Source organism: Drosophila ananassae, unplaced genomic scaffold (assembly GCF_017639315.1).
Source record: "Drosophila ananassae strain 14024-0371.13 unplaced genomic scaffold, ASM1763931v2 tig00000115, whole genome shotgun sequence".
Lineage (NCBI taxonomy): Eukaryota > Metazoa > Arthropoda > Insecta > Diptera > Drosophilidae > Drosophila > Drosophila ananassae.
Genome location: NW_025319118.1, coordinates 17,142 through 39,639, shown reverse-complemented (window position 1 = coordinate 39,639; position 22,498 = coordinate 17,142). Strand labels below are relative to the sequence as shown.

At 38.5% G+C, this 22,498-nt stretch overlaps 1 protein-coding gene across 1 annotated transcript; it reads left to right on the top strand.

Moving 5' to 3' along the window:
• Positions 1-573: 573 nt before the first annotated feature.
• Positions 574-21,040, top strand: LOC116656485 (WD repeat-containing protein on Y chromosome-like). Its single transcript, XM_044718169.1, has 4 exons — positions 574-578; positions 13,579-14,033; positions 14,088-14,286; positions 20,887-21,040. Exons 1-4 carry the CDS (start codon positions 574-576, stop codon positions 21,038-21,040), a joined length of 813 nt encoding a protein of 270 aa, XP_044574104.1.
• The last annotated feature ends 1,458 nt before the right edge of the window (positions 21,041-22,498 follow it).

The window sequence follows — 22,498 nt, the reverse complement described above, 5'->3', positions numbered from 1 at the left end:
TCATAATTTTTGTCCGTGAGCTCCAACGATCGAATAGTCTCCAAGGCAGATTCACGAAGGCAGGACCGTAACCGTTGAAGCTTTTCGACCCGACTAATGAATAGTGACAGAAATTCAAGCCCCTCCGCATAACCTCCACTAAAAGTGCCTGGAAAGATCTGCCGAACGACGCATCAAAATTGGTGGCAGCAGTACCGTTGATTAGCGTTGAATTCGCCGGCAACAAACTGGAGCGCCGCATAATCTCCTGGTCCAGGATGAATCGAGCCTCCATCGCCGCATCGTTGAAGTTGACGCGCAAATCGCTCCTGAGTTCTGAAACATCCAGCTCGCACAGCAGCTTGTGTGCGCTCATGAAATCCGCGACGATGCTTTCCATCGCCTCCGGAAATTTCCCCACTTCTTTTAAGGAGAACAGCAATCCTTGAAGGTCCTCAAAAAGGACAACTGCTCAGGAATTCTTTCCTTCCAGGAGAGGCACAATCGACAAACGGATTCATTTTCGCAACAAAAATATTTTATTTGTTCGATTATTTATTGTCAGCTCACGGCCCACTGTGCAACTTCTATGTAATGGGGTAATATATGTATGAGCGATTGTAGCACTCTGCAAATAGCGTAAGTATGTATGTCAACAGATGCTAATATTTCGCGCACAAATTACAAAACGAATAATGTTTTTTTAATTTGTTTATTTGTTTATGTTTATATATTTTAAGCCGCGCAGCACAAATTTTTTTTGAAGCACAATCACGTTCCAAATATTGTCTTTAATAAAAAAAGCCACAGTTCGATTTATAGATATTGATACAATTTATTTATTTGTTTTGGCGTTTCCTCAAATGATATATGTACATTATGTGATGATTACATTGATGTGATGTTTTAGTGTCTTAAAAAGTTTAAATATTTTTTTTTTAACTTAATAACCAGTCGTGATTATAATTGGTAATAACTACAATAGCCAAAGTGGAATTTTAAAATAAGAAAATAAGACAACAACCAAACCGAAGAAAAATAAAAATAATAGGTCAAGAAAAAAGCTAAACAAAAGGAGAACAAAAACAAAAAAAAAATACAAACTAAATAAAAAAATTTCTTTTAACCACCAAAAAGTGAATATTTTTACTTCAAACGTACAAAGAAAAGTAAAAATAACAAGTCAAGAAAAAAAAAAACCGAAAAAGGTGAAAAAAAAAATATAAATAAAGAAAAAAATCAAAAATTGAAAAAAAATTTTAAACCAGCAAAAAGTAAAAATTTGTACTTCCAACATACTAAAAGAGTTAAAATAATAAGTCAAAACTCGAAAAAACTCAAAAAAAGTGAAAAAATTAAATAAAATAAAACAAAAACCAAAAACACAAATCAAATAAAAAAAATTTAAACAAAAAAAATGGAAATTTGTATTTTAAACAAACCAAGTAAACTAAAGTGAAGCCACTTTCGAAAAATTTCGATAAAGCTTTACTAAACAAGCTGAACCTGCAATAGATACGTTTTGAACATGACTTTTTGAAGAAAAGAAAACTCCAACTTAATTGACGAAAATATTGTTTAACCACCTATAATAAATTCAATAAAATTATTTCGAGTTGTCCCTTAAATCCAAAATTAAAACATGGTATGATCTAATGATTTCAATAAGAATATAAAAAACTTCCATAGGATGTTTCCATAATGTTTGGGGAAAAATCATAGCAGACCAAAAATTTATGTAGAAAATCTAAGATTTCAACTTTTGATGAGTATTTCAAAGATATGGGAACTGCTAGATACCATTTTATAATTTTAGTTGGTACACACACATTTAAAAAATTTTTTGTACTAGAAACAATGATGGTCATCGCCATTACACGGCCTATATCACTGTGGACGGAAGTCCACGAGGTGACGACCTGCATGCCTAGGCGTGCGCGAGAAAACCCTATATATAGCCGAAGAATTAAAAATTTTCTGTAGGCAACCGATCTAAAAGTTATTTGGTTTGGGAGAAATTAGGGTGAAAGTAAAAAAAATTTTAATCACTAAAGCGGGGCTGGGCGACTCATTTTAGTCCCCAGATAGAATATTTTTATATATTCTAGAGCGAAATACGCGTCGATTGGTACCTCAATGGACCCGATCCGACATTTCATTCAGAAGTTATTCGAAAAATTCGATTTTTTCTTCCTTTTCAAAATGAAGCCAGTTTGCATCGGTTTGTCGGTTTGTCTGTTTGCACTATTTTTTTCTTAAAAATCCTGGAAAAAATTTGAAAATGTTTGTCAAAAAATTAAAAAAACTTTGTTAATGGAAAAATTCATAACTTTATAATTAAGAAAGATATTAAAAAGAGCTTTACACCGTTGAAATGGTTTTTTAAATATCAATTTCACTTTCTTTGAGACCAAACGTCTATATAGTAAAAAAAAAAAATACTTTGAAAATAAACTTTTTTTTGCACGTTTAAATAACTTTTGAGATGACGCAACTTTTGATATATCGCTCATATCTGGCAAAATCCCTTAACTCAAGATATAGTCCTGTAAGTGCAGCTACCCATTTAGTACAGCCTCCTGTGAAGCTTGCATTTACTTATACATGTGTGTGTATTTGATTGGCAACTTTGCTTTTTGGAGTCTGCATATATCTGGTCAATACCCTAAAAAATATGGAGTATATCTTTTCAGATTTTAGTTTATTTATTTAAAAATAAAATCCAAATAAAAAAGGGCTTAAAAAGTAAAACGTAAACATTGACTCAACTTGGACTCGAACCCAGGCCCTCCGTGTTAGGAACCATGACGCTCTCCACTCGGCTAACCTCAAACTTTACTGCTTAATGGAAACTTTTGATGTAATTCTGCTTTGTGTTTCAGTGTCTCATGTCTTAATGAGAAGACTTACAAATGCACAATTTTACGAGTAGAAAGCTTTATATGCATATGCCCTTACTGAGCATATAATTACTTAAATTACAGCCACCATTGTTTTTGGGCCAAATCATGGATTAAAGGCTAAAAAAAAACTAGGCAAACCAATTCCGCCAATACTTTTCTCGCCAATACTCCCAAAATAAAGTGTTACATTCAACAATTGGTTTAACTAGAAAACTAACTAAAAAAAAAGGAAAAAGGTTTTTTTTTTTTAATTTTGCGCATTTATTTTATATGTAATACATGTTTATTATATAATTGGTCGGATATGCCATAACTTTGTTTTTTTTTTAAGTAAGAGGGATGGGACTGTCTATGGATCCCACATTGGAAAAAATTATCCGATCTGAAAAAATTTTGATAAGGATTGGTCGACTATATCTTATAGCTGCCATATAACTGATCCATCGGAAATGCCTAATATTGGTGTTTTTTTAAGTTGGAGGGTTTGGACTTTCCACACATGTTAAATTTGGTCAAAACATCTTATGTGCAAAATTCATAAGGATCGGCCGACTATATTCTATAGCTGTCATATGTTTATGCAGTGGAATGTTTTTTAAATTAATAAGATGGGACTTAGTACAGATTACATTTTGGGCAATCTTATCCGATTTGCAAAATTTTATTAGGATAATTGGCTTAACTTTGTTGTTTTTGAAGCTAGAATGATGGGACTATCTACGGTTTCCATTTTAGGCAATCTAATCCTATGTTTCATAAGAATCGGCCGATTATATCCTATACCTGCCATATAACTGAAAGATCGGAAAAGATGCTTGGGGATTTTTCCAATATTTTTATTAGAAATTTTGTTAATGGTGAAATTCTCATAAGGATCGGACAACTATATACGAATCGATATATATAATAATAGCATAAGCTTCTGCTTAACTGCTAGGGTATAACAACGGCTACGCTCGAAGTTAGCTTTCCTTTCTTGTTTTTATACCCTTGCAGAGGGTATTATATTTTTGGTCAAAAGTGTGCAACGCAATGAAGGAGACATCTCCGACCCTATAAAATATATATATTATTGATCAAGATCATCTTCTAAGTCGATATAAGCATGTCCGTCTGTCTTACTGTCCGTCTTTCTGTCGGTTTCTACGAAAACTAGTCTCGCAGTTTTAAAGCTATAGAGTTGAAACTTTGCACACATCATTCTTTTCCTTGCAGGTAGTATATAAGTCGGAACGGCCGGGATCGATCGACTATATCCTATAGCTGCCATATAATTGATTGATCAGAAATGCCATAACTTTGGTGTTTTTAAGTTAAAGAGTTGAGACTTTCCACAAATGTTATATTTGACCAAAATACATTATAAGCAAAATGGCTGTCATAGAACGATCGGAATTGGCATAACTTTGATGTTTTTTAAGTTAGAAAGATGGGACTTGGTACGGATTCTGTTTTGGACAAAATAATTTAATTTGCCAAATTTGCCAAAAATTTGACAAATTTACTTCCTCTCTTTATCTTAAAGCGGACGGACGTGTTTTTTTTGTGCCCACTACGTTTTTGTAAAATTTGCAATAAGCTTTCTATAAACAATCGGTGTTTATTTCTTTACTGATATATAAACAAATTGCAATTTTTTAGATCCGTATCGCTTCGCGTGTGCAGTGATATATTTGGAGGTAAAATAATAGTTTATTTAACTTACTTTCCAAACATAGCCTTGCTCTGCTTCTTCATCTCCTACGGTGTTGTTGCTATTCTTTTGCTTCTACTCTCGCTCAATAGAGATTCTTATCTCTATTTCTTTAAATCTTACTAACTTGCACTAACTGCTCTCTTTAATCTCCCCTTCTCGTTTCCTTGGTGCAGTGGTTCAAGGTTCCTCATTAATAAAATAAAATAATATTTTTAAATTAATTATTAATTTTTTTAATAATTTTTAATAAATTAATTACAGTAGAACTCCAATTATCCGAATTAATGGGGACCGGGACCCATTCGGATAATCAAATATTCGGATAATCGGATTTTCGTTTTCTTTTCGAAGCCATGGTATATAAACAATACAGTATTGTACACGCACAAACAAAAGTAAGCCATAGCGAAAGAGTAGCGTCCTCGAGTAAGTGAATAGCACACTTTTTAATCAAAACAAACAATCGCGGGGGAAGTCAGTGTAGGCACAACGGCAAGTTAAGACAAGTCAAGTCAAGACTTGTGATTCGGATAATCGGCGATTCGGATAGTCGGAGTTCGGATAATTGGAGTTCTACTGTATTTAAATTTTTAATAATTTTTAATAAATTAATTATTTAATTTTAAATAATTTGTAATAAATTAATTATTCAAATTTTTAATAATTATGGATTTTAAATTGGTGTGTGCATTAAAGTCTTGCAATAAGACAATCTCGTCTTCCCAGCCTACCATCCATTGCTGGCTCTGTGAAAACGTTTTACACGCTAAGTGTGCCGGGTTCACGGCCTCAGTGTCGGATGCAATCTCGCGTAGGTCTGGACTCCACTTTTGCTGTGACGGTTGTCGTGCTGTTCAGGACGAAATGAGGTCGTTCATGAGGCAGACTAAAAGCGGTTTCTAGGAGTTGATTAGTGGTTTTCGAAAAATCAATGACCAACTCTGTGCGCTTGATACACAGTTTAGTAGTCTTAAACTACTAAATGAGTCTCCAAAGCGTAAGAAATCCGCTTTTAGTGATGTCCTCGGGTCGAATAATCTTCAGCCTGCTCAGCCGACAACTATGCAGCCGCTTATATCTCTGGCCACCCCAAGGGCCGGACCTGAGAAAAATTCGGCTTCCGAATGTCTCGGACTCAGTGAGCAATTGTCCGATATGTCCTCTGTGGCATCGCTTCAAGTGATCCCAGACCCAATAATTCAAACTCCTGTAACAGTCACCAAACAGGGTAATAAACCGTCCGGACCCTTGGTACGCACTGATGCCGCAGTATTAGTTACGGCGGCACCAAAACCCTTGCAGGTGATCCCACCATCAAAACACATTTTTGTTTCCCGGCTTGCCCCTGATACTTCGGAGATTGATATCTCGGCTTACATCAAAGCCAAAGCAAAAACCCAAAAAAAAAACAAGAGTTTGGTGACATTGAATTTCTTTGCATCAAAATCACTTTTTCCGATCAATCTTTGTATGTAACCTGTTCGTACATACCACCTTGGTCCGAACCGCCAACATACTGGCAACATTTTTCCGCTATTCGTTTGGTTTTCGATCGTCTGTCTGATGGTGACCAGCTGATAGCTCTGGGTGACTTTAATATCCCAGAACTTATGTGGTCAAATGTTGATAATTCACCGTCTTTACAGCTTAACTCCCACCATGACTTCCCTGAGGGCATGTTCGACATGTCACTCGGGCAAATTAACCACGTTAGAAATTCTTTAGGTCGGCTGTTGGACTTATGTTTCGTTTCTGATCCTGATGGAATTACTCTTTCCCGAACTTTGCCCCTTTCTAACCCTGAGGATCCATATCATCCCACTCTTGAGGTTTCAATCGAAAATAATTACTTTTTTGACCTTAAGTCTACAGTTAAATCTCAGAAAGTTCTTTTCTTTCGTAAGGCTGACTTTATGAAATTAAACAAGTTAATTTTGGAATTTGATTGGTCTGATTTACTGGCATGCGAGGATATAAACATCGCATTACAAAAATTTTATTACACTTTGAACATAGATTATCTGGCTGTACAGTTAGTTATTCAAGATACTTAGTAGCTCGGTCCAATTTCACCGTGCATAACGCAGAATGTTATAGGAGTTATATTCGCCGCTGCAGGATTCAGTTTACTCAGGATCCGAAGCAGTTTTATAACTTTGTAAACACTAAGCGTAAACATGTATCTTTTCCCCCACTGCTTACGTTTGAGAACTCTTATGCGAACACCGATCAGGCAATGGCCGATCTCTTTGCACAGTTTTTTCAAACTACCTATTCACCTAGCAGCAGTTTAGCTCAGCCTTACACTTATAATATCCAATCAGCCAACCATATATTTTGCCCATCTTTCGATCAAAGTGGTGTGTTATCGGATCTTCTTAAGGTTAAGCCCGTGTATTCGCCAGGCCCTGATGGAGTACCAGGCTGTGTTCTGAAGTACTGCGCCGAGGCACTGTGCAAACCGCTTGTTAAACTCTTTAATCTATCGCTGGAAACTTCGATCTTTCCCCTTATGTGGAAGGAATCCTTCATTATTCCGCTGCATAAAAAAGGGAAAAAATCCGACGCTGTTAATTATAGAGGCATTTCTAAATTGTCAGCAATTCCAAAGCTTTTTGAAAAACTTATCTCTCCACATTTGCAACACCTATGTAGTTCAATAATAACTCCGTGCCAGCATGGCTTCTTGAAGCGCCGCTCCACCACTACCAACTTATTGGAGCTAACATCTTTTATCACGGATGGCTTCCGGAATGGCTTACAAACAGACGTCATATACACTGACTTCAGTAAAGCATTTGACTCTGTTAACCATTCGCTTCTTATAAGTAAACTCAGTCTTTTGGGATTCCCAACTGATCTTCTTATGTGGATTTCGAGCTACTTATCAGGGAGAACCCAACGTGTTTTCTTTAAAGATGTTACCTCGCGTGTAGTCCGCGCCACATCGGGGGTGCCCCAAGGAAGCCATCTTGGACCCCTACTTTTTACTCTGTGTATTAACGACTTGCCCCTTGCCTTAACTAATTCACTTGTACTTATGTACGCTGATGACGTTAAGCTATGCCTTCAGTATAAATTCACTAGCGCCCAGTCTAGACTTCAATCCGATTTGGATAAACTTCAAAATTGGTGTTTAGCAATTAACCTAAAGCTTAATGGATCGAAATGTAAGCTTATGTCTTTTTACCGATCTAGTCCTCACCAGGCTATGTACTTTCTCTATGGGAACGCCTTAGAACGATTAACTCAGGTTAACGATCTAGGTGTCCTATTAGATTTGAAACTTAAATTTACCGACCATGTATCTACCATGGTTAATAAAGCTATGGGTGTGCTTGGTTTTATTAAAAGTCAAAAGAATTTAATGACCCGTACATAACAAAAACGTTATATACATCACTGGTCCGTCCGATTCTTGAGTATGGATCGTGTGTCTGGAGTCCTCAATATGGAGTACACCAAGATCACATTGAATCTGTTCAAAAAACTTCCTTACTTTTGCTCTTAGGGGACTTAATTGGGATGTAAATCTTTACCTCCCCTCATATCGTAGTAGACTTTTACTAATCAACTTACCATCATTAAGAAACCGTAGAACGATGCTGGGTGTCATGTTTCTATATAATCTTATTTATGAAAATTTTAACGTTTCTATTAGAAGGACTAGAAACTTTCGTCCTCTACTCCTCAGCCATTGTAGTTCGACATATGCCCAACACGATCCGTTCAGGGTATTATGTTCGGACTACAATGGTCTCTACCACATCTTATCACTTTGCTCTACTAACAATCTTAAATCGCTTATATTAACCGCCTTATCTATGCAACACTCTTCCTCGTAATATCTTTCTCCTAATCCTCGCTTATCTATCTCGGATCTATTCCCGCGATTCGAGCCGTACGTTACGCGGCAGCGTCCCTCGGTCGGTTGGACGGGAGGTGGGCTGTACGTATGCAGTGGGAACCGCGCAAAAAAATTTCATAGGGATCGGCCAACTATATCCCATAGCCGCCATATAACTGAACGATCAAAAATGGCACAACTGCAAGGGTATATCAACTTCGACTCCTCCCGAAGTTAGCTTTCCTTCCTTGTTTTTTTTTATAATTTATTATATAGTAAAAGTCTCATGAGGATAGGCGTCTCATCTGTTTGAGACAATTTGGTTTCCCACAACTACGAAACAATTTTGGATTTTAAATACATTTTTGGGAAAATTTTTAATTAAAATTTTTAAACATACCAAATTCCAAAATCTTTTTAAATTAAAAATACGTATAACTTCAAAACCACTGAAGCTATTGAAAAATTCTTTACTTCTTTGGAAAGGTTTTTAATTATTCCACCTTCTTAAATGTCAAAATCTGGAGTTCAAATATGGAGTTAAAAAAAAAGAGTTTTGGTGTTTATCCTTACAATTAAAGTATTGCTAACTGTGTGAATCGCCTGTCCAGAGGTTACTTCCATATATATATATTCTATATATTATGCGTTCTGTATTAAATAATTGAAGCTCAATATATACAAAAAAACAACTGATATCATATAAAAAAACCTCTTGACGAGGTAAAGTACCGGTGACGAACCTGCATGCGAAACCCAAAATATCTGATATCAATTTTAGTGACGAAAATATGCTATATAGGTGTACAAAATTGCATATAAAAAATATTCTTGTTCGGCACGTGCAAGAAAAACAAAAAAAAAAATCACAGCTCACTGTGGATTGTGGCCGCACTGGAAAATGCCTCTTCCTCTTCTACAACGTTGAGTTGTTGCCTCAAAAGGGCATCTGCAACGAGGTGGTCTTTGCCAGGCATGTAATGAACCTTGGCACCACACTCGTCGATGCGTTCTTTCCACATTTTAATTTTCGTGTTTGGATTAGAATCCGACACCGCGTAGGTCAGTGGTTGGTGGTCAGTGTAGACATTTATGTCTTTGACCCCATATAGGTAGTGAAGAAGCTTTTCTAGCGCCCAAACTATGGCTAACAGCTCCCTTTCGTTGGTAGCGTAGTTAACCTCTCTGTCCTTTAAGGTTCTAGAGATCATAGTAATGGGTCGTCCCTTTTGAGAAAGCACAGCGCCAATGCCGTATGTTGAGGCATCTGTCGTTAGATCAAATGCCAATTTATAATCTGGGTATCTGAGTATGACATCCTCAGAGGCCAGGACGTTTCGAAGCCTTTCGAAGGCCAGCCGTTGTGGCTCGGTAAACTGTACCTGGATGTTTCTGGATCTGTATCTGCTGACATTTCCATGTTCCCCTTTTAGGATGCTCGAAATGGGCCTAGCTATTGATGCAAAATCTTTGATAAAAAACCTATAGTGGCTAGCCAAGCCCATGAATGACCTTACTTCAAATACGTTTTTAGGCTCCGGGAATTCCTTGATGGACCGGACCTTTTCTGGGTCTGTTCTAGTCCCTTCACTGGTGACTAAAAACCCCAAAAAATTAACGCTTTTTTTAAGAAAACCGATTTTTGCGCCGACACTCTCATGTTGGCGTCGTGTATGTGGGCGTTTTCGTCCTCTGAGAAGACGATAACATCATCGACATAGACATAGCAAAATTTGCCAATCTGCTTATTTCAACTTCTGTAAAGCTTTACTAAACAAGCCGAACCTGCAATAGATACGTTTTAAAAACAAAGAAACATTTGTAGATAGCCATGACTTTTTGAAAATATGAGATTAAAAACTCCAACTTAATTGAAGAAAAGATTGTTTAACCACCTATAATTAATTCAATAAAATTATTTCGAGTTTTTCCTTAAACCCAAAATTAAAACATGGTATGACCTACTGATTTCAATAAGAAAATAAAAATCTTCCATAGAAAAATGTTTGGAGAAAAATCATAGAAGACCAAAAATTTATATAGAAAATCTGAGATTTCAACTTTGGATGAGTATTCCAAAGATATAGTAACTGCTAGATACCACTTTTTAATTTAATTGGTACACATACATTTCAAAAATGATATGTTCTAGAAACAATGATGGTCATCTTCATTACACGGCCTACATAATTCAATATATCGTAAAATTTGATCAATTTCTTCTCTTAGGTGTACCGCGGAAACTGTGGGTGATAGAACTGCTCCATAACCTTTAGGATCCCCTGAACCAAAGTCCAGAACAAACATGGGTTCCATCAGCCACAGTTTTCACGGTACACCTAAGAGAAGAAATTGATCGAATTTTACCATATATACCAAATACATGATCCCATACTTGGAAAGTCGCTAATTGACTTGGACTCATTCAGGCCCATTAGTCTACTACCATCTCTGGGAAAACACATTGAAACACTGATCCTGAACAGGCAACTTTCTTACGAGAATGTCATCAGTGCGATTCCAGAATTCCAATTCGGCTTTCGTCTTCAGCATGGAACTCCTTAGCAATTGCATAGAGTTGTCAACTTTGCTTTAGAAGCCTTAGAGAAGAAGGAGTATGCACTGGCTGCCTTTCTTGACATTAAATAGGCTTTTGATAGAGTGTGGCACGCTGGGCTCCTGAATAAAGCCAAAAGTCTTTTTACACCATCTCGGCCGGAGTTCCCCACGGTAGCGTCCTCGCCCCTACTCTATACTCTATCTATACGTCAGATATGCCTACACAAACTCCAATCACTGAAGTGATTGAGCAAGACGTTCTAATTGCGACCTATATTGATGACGCTGCTGCCCTGGCCAGAAGCAGTAGTATCTTGGCTGCAACATTTGCTTTGCAAGAGTATTTGGATGCATTTCACCAATGGGCCATGAACTGGATCATTCGAATAAATTAAAAAAAATGTGCCAATGTTACATTCACCAATTGTCGAAGTACCTGCCCTGGAGTCAATCTCAATAGAAGTCCAATCAGAGGCAGGCACATTACATGTATTCAAAACTCCTTTAGGAACAAAAAGGCTCGGGTGGCTTGGCTTCTCGCACCACGCAATAAGCTTGGGCTGAGATGGAAGGTCCAAATATATAAGTCCATATTAGCGCCAATTTTTTTCTACGGATTCCAGGTTTATGGTATCGCTGCTAAAACCAACCTCAACAAAATCCGGGTTTTGGCAAGCGAAAACTCTTCGAAGGATCTCTGTGATTTTTCCGAACCAAACACAACGACAACAACGACTAAATGATCACCTTAACAGCGTAGCCAAAAGACTTGGCACCGCTGCTATTTGCAGCGCTGATCCAAGAAATCGAGTCAAGAGAAGACTAAAACGATCCCATGAAATCCCTTCTCGCCCTAAGCAACGCTTAGACTTAGTTTCATATTAAATTGTTATAGATGATTAGATTAAGCTGCCAATTGGGTAGCAGCGGCTCATAAGAATAAAATTTCTACATTTATAAAAGTAAAAGTCCAGAGATTTTTCAATGAGGTTCCAAAATGAACAAAAAGGATTTATACTCAAAACCTTATAGTATTAAACATAACCAAATGCAGATGAAATTGGAAAATAACAAAAACTGGTCCAATTTCTGAGGGTAAGCCGCCGCCTTAGATTGCAGGCTGGACGAAAACTCGCTTGCTTAAGATGCGGTTGAGAAAAAAACGGCTTGCGAATAACAACAAAAAAACACAGGCCGACAATTTCCAACTTTTTTTTTCCTTCACGCATAATCTTACCTGCATAATATTTAGGCTGACGGCGATGACCATCATTGTTTGTAGAACATATCATTCTTTAATGTAGGTGTACCAACTAAAATTAAAAAATGGTATCTAGCACTTACAATATCTTTGGAAACTCATCCAAAGTTGAAATCTCCGATTTTCTACATTAATTTTTGGTCTTCTATAGATTTTCCCCTGAACCAAAGTCCAGAAAAAACATAGGTTCTATCACCCACAGTTTCCGCTGTATGCGGTATAAAGGCCTTGTAATTGCCTTGACCATCATTAATTGAGTTCATTTCATTTTTGAAATGTATGTGTACCAACTAAAATTAAAAAATGGTATCTAGCAGCACTCACCCAAAGTTAAAATCTCAGACTTTCTATATTAATTTTTGGTCTTCTATGGATTTTCCCCAAACATTTTCCTATGGAAAATTTGTATTTTCTTATTGAAATCAGTAGATCATACCATGTTTTAATTTTGGATTTAAAAGAAAACTCAAAATAATTTTATTGAATTTTTTATACGTGGTTAAACAATATTTTCGTCGATTGAATTGCATTTTTTAATCTCATATTTTCAAAAAGCCATGACTATCTACAATTTCTGTAAAGCTTTAATAAACAAGCTGAACCTGCAATAGATTCGTTTTCAACATAGAAACAGCTTTAGAACCTATGACGATAAAACCTTTGGTTCAGGGGAGCTTAAAGGTTATGGAGCAGGTGAATTTATGCGTGGAGATTTTTTGCTGTTGGCCTATGTAATAAGCAACAAATAAGTAAACTCATTATGTATTGTATTTAATTAAAAATGTATGCAATAACTCAATATAAATTTAAAAAATTTCTATTAAGCAGGGACTTAATTTTCTGACCACAAAAAAAAAAAAATGCATTATTTTCTGATTGTTGATATTGATTGTTTATGTTTTTTTTCGGCATGGACATATTTTGGTAACGTTAGTTCAGGAAACTATTAGAAAGAGTTTGATATTCTATGGTATTTGGATGTCATTTTAATTGTCTGGCTAATTTATATCTGGAAAACAAGCTGCAGACAAGTAGATAGAAAATTACAATCGGCCTAACATACTGGCTTATTGTATTTTTCAATACGTGAATCTCAGAGAATATATGAGATAAAGATATGAATTTGGCACAGTTGAATTTTTTGTTAAAATTTCCTTATAGATTTTAGGGAATCTATTTTTTGAAAGATTGCATAAAGTTTAGATTGAAAAGATAGGTACTGAGTATCATTTAGTCGGAAAAATCGACTGTAGCTATATATTACAGTATTCGACTTTTCTTATTTTTGCTAGACTATATTGATCTATATTGATCTATATTTTCAATTTTTCAGAATTCTTGCAATGGGTTGGGATAGGCAAGTTACAGAATTTAACGATGTAGTGGGGCGGGAGTATGGTGATCCGAAAAAATGGCCCAAGTTTCACACGGATGATATTACCTGCGCTGACGTTAAGCTTGGCGAAGGAGTAGTAACAGCAACTTACTCCGGAGAAATAATTTTTTGGAAACTTGAAACCGGACAGCCTTATCGTCGATATAGTGTTATGGATCCTACCCGTTTCATAGAGCTTAAATTAACTGCTGAAGAAGAAAAGTCGTTAAGACGAAGTAAACGATTAGCTTCACGTCCGACACATACTGGTATTCATGGATTACAAATGAGTCGTGCTGGAAGATCTACAGTTACTAATCGACCTGAAGATAATAGAGACTATGGAGCCAATATACCTATTTCGGTTCAGGCTGTCTTGTTCCTTCAAACGCGACCTCAAACTTTAAAACATGGTGAGCATTTTTCAATATTTAAGTAAACCTATTATTACATTTTATTCCACACAGGAAGTGTTTTTATCTCCCTTGACACCGGTTACATTCAGGTATATTCTCACCACCAACGCGGTGGCTACATGATGGAATTTCTTGCCGTTCATAAGACCGGAGATTGTGTACTTACCATGTGTACAGACCGAAAGAATCGCTTCCTTTACACTGGTACTGCTTTTGGTTATGTTAAGATTTGGTACATTGTAAACTTTTGGTATGTTTTTTATTGTTTATTTTAATCATATGTTTAATTTGCTCTATGCATAATTTTATTTACCTTTGTTACTATATCTAGGGGGTTCTGTTTTGTTGGTACGTGCCGCCATGGGCATTTATCCGACCACTCTTGAATTTCAGAAACTATGAGATTAGAAAGTTGCGAAGAAGAACGAAAATAACCTAAATTAACCGGTGAAACGATCACTTCCACTAAACAAATGCATAACAAAGAGCAAGCTCGCAGAAGCTCTTCTAAGCTCTTAAAAGCGCTTGCGCCACGAATAACAACAAAGTCCATGTGAATCTGGACAGAATCAGCGACAGAAGAATAATGCTGATAACAAGCCACCAACACCACCAATAGGGGCTCCAAAAGTCCCAATGTATCATGTAGCTGCTCTCGGTCGAAGGAGCCCTTAATTTTTTTCACTTGGGAATCTGGTATTTGAAGTATTTTTACCAGGTATTAAATAAGTAGAATAAGTTATTAAGGTAAATACCAAGTCGCGATTAAGGGAATACAGTTCCAAGATTAGCTGGTGCCAAAAAAAAGAAGTCCTTAGCCTGAAGTAAGAATACATCGCCCGCGACTGTGGTGCTATATAGGAGTAAGAAGAGGAGACAAAACTGAAAAACCAGCTGACAGCAGTACCAAAAGCAAACACCTGCACTATCTAATATGAGTGCTGGAGAAGGGCTGGCGCAAACGAGACTGCGAATAAAACGCATGTGGGATTGGGTAGTTATTTTTAATTCTTTTTTTGTTTTTATATAACTTATACAAAGTGCATCGACCTTTCTAAGGGCCCCCTAGTGAAATTAGCTGCAGATCCAGAAAGCGCTTTCGTGGCGTGCCAGATGTTAATTGTCCTGACTAAGTTTCTTCAAAGAAAATATAAAATTATATTTTGGAATGACAGTTTTCTATCCATTTTATTTTATTTCAAAAGCCTTGGTGCTTGTCAAGCAGTTGAGTTTTATTAATTTTCCGTAATTGGGCTGCAATTATACTTTTTTGGATGACCATCTTCATCAAGGTTAGTTTGACCAAAAAAATAATAAAAATCTTTTCCTCTGTAAGGATGCTTCGTTTGTCGTTCAAAAAAATAATGTGGTTTTGATTGGTTTTTCTTTATTTTCTAGGAGAATTTGATAGCTTGACAAGATGCTTAGGTATGCAGTCGGTATGGTTATAAGTAGCTGATTGCTGATCACGTCTATCAGGTGGTTATAATTAGATAGGAGTTTTGAAAGGTAGGTATCTTCTCCGGTCAGTACTTGCAGCCTTTGTAGCAGCTTGATAGAACCAGAAAATAAACACACCAGGAGGTGTGGAATTATTGAATTTCGTATAACATGTACTAAGACCTAGTATATAGTGACATCACATTGTCTAGTTTGCAACAGAAAGGGACTGCAAGTTTTGGTCTTATATGTATCGCTTTTGCGTTATAACAGTGAGTCAAATTTGGTAGATTTATCGTCTTAGGACAATTCAATCAGGGCAGATATTCAGACTAATATTGAAGCTCATTTAGGGCAAGGGCTTGAGGGAAATGTGCAACATGAAAGTGTATATGGGCGGAATGCTCCTTTGGAACACCTATTAGGCATTTCCAATTCCTGTACATAATGAAAGATGAAAAAGCTCAGAGGCCGAGTTGGAATACCAGGAAATTGCGGTTTTTCTGCAAAAACTGCGGTTTAAGGATGTACAACTTTATATATAGGGTAAAAGCTTGCACACATCAGACACTAGATATACCTTATACCAGTCCAACGAAATTTAATGCCCGAAATCCAACACATAATATTAAATATTGCGTTAACGTCGATAGAACACCTTAAGGATGTTTAGCGCAAAAAAAGAGTGCGTTTTAGAAGAAACCAGAAATTCTTAATATACAGTTTAATAAAATGTTTAAAAAACGGTGTAAGGAACACATCTGGAACACGCCAGGCGATCAGGTTTCCCGCGAATCCAGCAGCTCAGAGAAAATAAGTTAGATTCAGCAGTCTGTTAGCGGATAACCTATTTTTCAATCTAATCGTAATAATGTGCAATTCTGAGAATTTTGGAAAACCATGATAGGAATAATTTAAAAAAACAAGAAAGAAAGCTAACTTCGGGCGGAGCTAAAGTTGATATACCCTTGCAGTTAAGGTTGTTCCATTTCCGGCCGTTCAGTCATATGACGGCTATAGGATATAGTCGGCCGATCCTGATGAAATTTCGCAGAACAAATTAGATTGCTCAAAATGGAATCCGCATTCTAGCTTAAAATACACCAAAGTTATGCCAATTCAGATCGTTCAATTATATAGCAGCTATTGGATATAGTCGGCCGATCCTTGTGCAATTCAGCAAATCATATTATTTTATCCAAAATAGAATCTGTACCAAGAATCTGTTTCCTTCACAGCGTTGCACACTTTCGACCAAAATTATAATACCCTCTGCAAAGTTATAATAATCAACATAGCAAAAAGCAATTTTTGTATGCGTTTAGTGAAGTATCTTGCGCATAGGTGGAGTTCATTCGGACACGTGAATACAAGAAAATAACTAAGAGCTTGCGCAGAAGCTCTACCAAGTTTGATGTTGGCACAAGTCCCAACAAACCACATTAAAGGCATTAAGGAGTTTTTTGGGTTTAGCGTGGTGGTATAGGAATTTTATAAATAACTTTTCAGTCATATCAGAAACGTTCACCGATTCTCTGAAGCCGAAGCAGAAATTTAGTATGACTTCGGAAGGGAAAAAGCTGTCGAGTCCTTGAAAATTATGCTTTCAATTGCTACGTAGTCCAGACTTATCTCGGGCATTTTTGATGCACTGCGACGCCAGTAAATCCGGAGCTGGTGGGTTGTTAGTCCTGCAAACGGAACAAGGAGAAATGCCTTTTTTGTCGAAAACATGATAGGGGAGGTATTTTTATTGGCCGGGTAAAATTGCAGACGTAAAAGATTACATCGCAGCTGATAGTCAGTGCAAGAGGACCAACGTCCCAAATTTGAGGCCACCCAGCCGGCAGAATCACAAAGATTTTTCCAGCGTGTTTCTGTACCAAAAGTCAAAGAGTGGAAATGTTGCCATGTTTGTTGTTTTAGATCATAAGGGGGGTCCTACCATGTAAACGCCTTTTTACGGCGGGTTTTTTGAAAAGTTGCTGTAGGAAAAGTAATCAATATTTTATCCAGCGGGTTTTTTCAAATGTTTTTCTGTCATTTTATCTACAAAAACGTAAACAATTTTTTTTTTTAAATTGAAAATGGCAGCGACAGGACCGCTGCAAAGTTAGGCCTTCCAAAAAAAGTGGGGCAGTTGGTGTTCCGACTTCGGCTGAAACAAGTCGTCTGAAGCGAAAAAGTTGTACAATTGTATTACAATCTGTAGACTTGCGGCTATCGTACGGTTGATTTTCAGATCAATATCTTGAAAATTGTGAAAATACACTACTATTGAAAAAAAATTTGTTTTTTTTTGTGTTTTTTTTTTTTTTTTGCAAAACGCGTATCACACCTCGGTGGATAGGATAGGATAGGCTAATTATAAATAAACAAAAAAAGGAAAAAACCCACTCTGAACTCCCCTCCCCTTGGCTAAACTAAAGTTTCTCAAAAAAATATGTAAAATATTCGAATATCGAACTCCTCATCCAGTTCTGCAGGATAACTTTCGCAGAATCTAGTGATTTCGGTGGAGTGGAGGAAAAGCTATGTAATCTAATGGCTTACATTAGAAAGTGCCATCGCAGTATTTGTGAGTGCGGGAGAACAGATCCTGTGGAGAACGAGACAGCGCATAGCGAAAGGCGCATAAGTCTAAGGATATTTTTTAAGTTTTATGTTGTAAGTTTTTTTTAATGAGCGTGGTAATAGTGATAGTAGTTTATTTAGTGAAACAGCCTTATGAGGGCTTAAAACCAAAAAAAAAACATCTGAACTTAAATTTCAGCCCACAGCACCCGGAAAGCGCATCGGACCCTGCCGGTTGTAAATTTTCATAAGTTGGTTTCTTTAAAATTTCAAAGGTTAATGCTACTTTTCTATGTTCTGCCTTGCATAAATTACAAATATCGCATTTATTTATTATGTTTTTATTATGTTTTTTTAATACATTGATGAATAGTTTTCTCATGAATATTTATTACTTTCTCGTGAAAATCTGCTTAGGTAGGTGATGATGTTTGAAATCTTTTTAATGATTTAAATACATGTGCTAATGTCTTCTAGGGCGCTGATATTAGCTCCTGTATTTTGTAAATCATCTTCGTTTTTAAATGTTGCTTCTAGTTCTTTATTTTGATTCTCTTTGTTGGGCTAAGCAGCCATCAGATAAGCCAATTAGAATATTGATGATTTGTTCAGCTGCAGCTTCATTTAATCTTCTCTTTTGTCTCCCAGTTTCGCATGCACTTTGTTGACATTTGTAGAGCATACGCTTTTGGGAGCTTTGGAAAAGCTTGCATATTTTGGGGTTGTTATTGACGGGCCGCTATTTTGTGATATTGAGCGGAATTAGCTCTCAATTAAGTATAAAACGGAATTGCCACTGTTTTTATTCGGCCGCTATCAAAAAGCTGGCAGCGCTATAATTTGGTGACCCCGACGGAAGTGAGCTGTATTGGAAATTCTCGCAGTTGGCGACTCGCAGTTGGAGGTGGACATTCAGGTGGAGGTAGCCAAGCGCTCCATTAAAATCGCTGCCCACACAACACTTCTCGATAAGGCCGATGTCACACCCATGCCATACAAGCCAGCCCCCCCCCCCCCCCCCCCCAAAAAAGTGGAAAAGCTCCGGTGGCTTATTTCATGCCTGCGGGAGTCAGCCTTGGAGACGGTGAGAGTGCTGGGAATTACTGACGCAAACTACGATGTGGCCCTTGACCTATTGCGCAATCGTTTTTGTAATCGGCGTTTAATTTTCCAGTCTCACATCAATGAGATCCTGCAGCTTCGTGTGGTCGAGCCAGAGTCTGATGCTACTTTGCGGGAGCTATCGGATCGGTTCAATGGACATATGCGGGCTCTCATGAGATCCGGATCAGCTGCCGAGATCCAAGGATGCTTGCTCATCCAGATTGTCCTTCAGAAGTTGGAACCTGTCACAAAAGCCAAGTGGGACTTCTCTTTTGCTGCGTATCCACCAGCTAACCAAGTGGGCCGAGGTAGATCTTCGGATAACCAATCTTCGTGCATGATTATTAACGCCTATCCAGCTCTATGCGCCCTGTGTGGTGTTTTGGCGCACGCGCTTCCTATTAATCCAAGCTTTATTGCCTTGCCAATTAGTCAACGGTACGACGAAGTGCGACGGCTGTCCCGCTGTTTTGTATGTTTGGAGGATGATCATTTTGCACGCGGATGTTCAGTTTCCCGATGCCCAACGTGCAACCGCTTGTGTTTCCGTTGCTACCCCATTTTACCATTCAATCAACACCATCTTGACTCAGGATCGCCATACTGAAGTGCTTCTGCCAACCGCCAATATCCTCATCCGTAGTCTATCAGGTGTCTTCCTGCCTTGCAGAGTGTTATTGGACTCTGGGTCACAAGTTCACCTTATATCATCGCGGCTGGCAAGTCAACTTCAGATTTGTCGCTCCAAATGCTGTGTAGCGGTCGCCGGTCTCGCCGGGTTTGGTACGGAAGGATCTTGCGATAATGTATGTGTGAAGTCTCGACTAACCACATACATAAATTTATATTTTGGAATATTTCTCACGAAGTAGTTCTGGCCGATGCCAACTTCCACAGACCGCAGGGTGTGGACCTGCTAATTGCAGCCAGTCTGTTCTTCAACCTTTTGTCAGTTGGCCAAATCCATTTAGGTCACTGCCTCTCGATTGCCCAAAATACACTTTTTGGATGTGTGGTTTCTAGACGCAATAGACTGACGTGGGAGGCTGGATTGCCCTATGCAGAAGGAGAAGCAGAGAAGAATCAACGTTCCCCCTACACTCGTTAGGAGAACTCGATTCCCGCATTGGTCTATTGGGGGAGCAATGGAGTTGACCATCATTGAACATATATAAAATATAAATATTACATCTAGCAGTTACCATATCTTTGGAATACTCATACAAAGTTAAAATCTTCTATATTCTACATTTATTTCAGTGCTTTTTTGATTTTGTTTCAAACATTTTCCTATGGAAGATTTTGTCTTTCTTATTAAAAACTATAGATTATACCATGTTTTAATTTTATATTTAAGGATAAACTCAAAATAAATTTTTTGAATTTAATATAGTTAGTTAAATAAGATTTTCTCCAATTAAATAGGAGTTAATAGGAGTTAATAGAAGAAAGAACTGTTTCTATGTTCAAAAAATCCCTTGCAGTATCAGCAGGTTCAGTAAAACTTTACAGATTTAGTAGCTCACCGCCTTGATCGCGTCAATCGTAGAACGTGCCTTCTGGAATCCATAATGGTTCACTGAGAGAGCTCCTTTCTCCTCCATGGATTTCGAGATGCGAGTAGCAATGGTCATCTCGAGGATGACCTCTACCATATCGAGGCCTGTATTCTAATGGGTCATCAGTCGGCTTATTCCCTTTCGGCAGCAAAATAAGATTTTTTATCTTCCAGGTTTGCCGAGGCAGTGAAGTCCCGGTCCATCTGCTCAGGCGGTACTGAAGCCGAGAAGAAACCAAAGGTGGCCGATGCCTTGAAGAGGATCCCAGAGCTGGAGAAGGATTTGGAGAGCGCTCGCAGCAATATTACGCAGCATTATTACGTTTGACATGCGGCGTTAGGGAGACCAGATCAGGGCACGAAGCGCCTACCTAGCCCACAGGACACGCCTCCCTTGCGTTCGCCACTTGCCTCCAAACACCTGCGTGCATACGCCCCGCAGGATCTATGGCAGACCAGAGGTTTTGACGTCGCGTCTCCTTTAACTCCAGGTGATACGCTGTGCATACGCCCCAGCGCCTGGATCAGGATTCTATTGACTTTACCGGGGTGTCCCTGTTTGGTTTCACTGTTGGGCTTGAGTTCCCGAGCTGGCTACACCTCGCTACAGGATCACACGTGGTCTTAACGGTCAGGAATCGACAAGGAGTACGCCTGGCCGATCCGTCGCTATGGCTATGACACCAGGATAATAACCCAATCCGACTCGTTTTACCCTTGGGCTTCAGTTCCACCGCGGATCATTGATCCTTTTCCCACTTGCTCCTTGATTACTACTCCTTGACTGATTCGCGTACCGTCGCCGGACTTACCCACAGGAGGTTTTTAAGCTAATGATCGCAAACTCATTCACTCAACTCCTCCAGCTTCCCTAGAAGACTCGGTTCCGATTTGCTCCAGGGGCCCTCCTTATATAGTGCCTGAGGCGCCCGTTATTCCTTGCAAATCTCGCATCCTGCCGTTAATCCTTTGCTCCTCTGATCACGCCGTTAACTTTCTCCAATTCCCGCCGCCCCGCTTGGGCCTCCGATCCGTATTGTTAATGTGTAGGTCATGCTGCCCCTCTTGCCTCCTGTCTTGGCTTGTAGGATATCTAATCTCCTCACAATACTTAATTGTATCCTAGGATCTTATGAAGCATTTGCCTACTTGGATGGTATTATGTTCCACCTTCTTTCTGCTTATGAAGAGGACCGCCTCCGTTTCGGGTGCCGCCAAGTATAATTCCGAGTCCGCCATCCATGACGATATGCACTTTATCGCTTTGTTAGCCCTGGTCTCCACTTCCTTGTTTCCTTGGCCACCACCACCCGGGCAAGGTCGTCCGCGAAGCCGATGAGCTTGCATCCCTCCGGGTGCTCGATCCTGAGCACTTTGTCGTACATGATGTTCCAGTGAAGCGGTCCGAGAGCCGATCCTTGTGGAACATACAGTTTTGTTCCTTCATTCGTCTCATAAATCAGCGTCTTTGCTGGAGGCACTTGTTGAAGGTCTCTGAGAAGAACACTGGTTTTTCCTCCATTGCCTGTTTTAGGGTGGCGTTTGCGACTCCGTCGTGCCCTGGAGTCTAAATAGTGTCGAACTTTCTCGCGTAGCTTTTGACCTCCCCCTCCGAAACTGGAGTGAAGGGCTCTTACAACAAACCAGGTCATGCCCCGTTAGTATTCTAAGGTTGTGGGTTTGGTGTTGGGTTCGCTTGGTAGACCGCCAGGGTCCAGCACTTGGCCAGAATAGCCCCCTTGCCCAGATCCATCTGGTGTGCGTTTTTATGGGTAGCGCCCGGTAG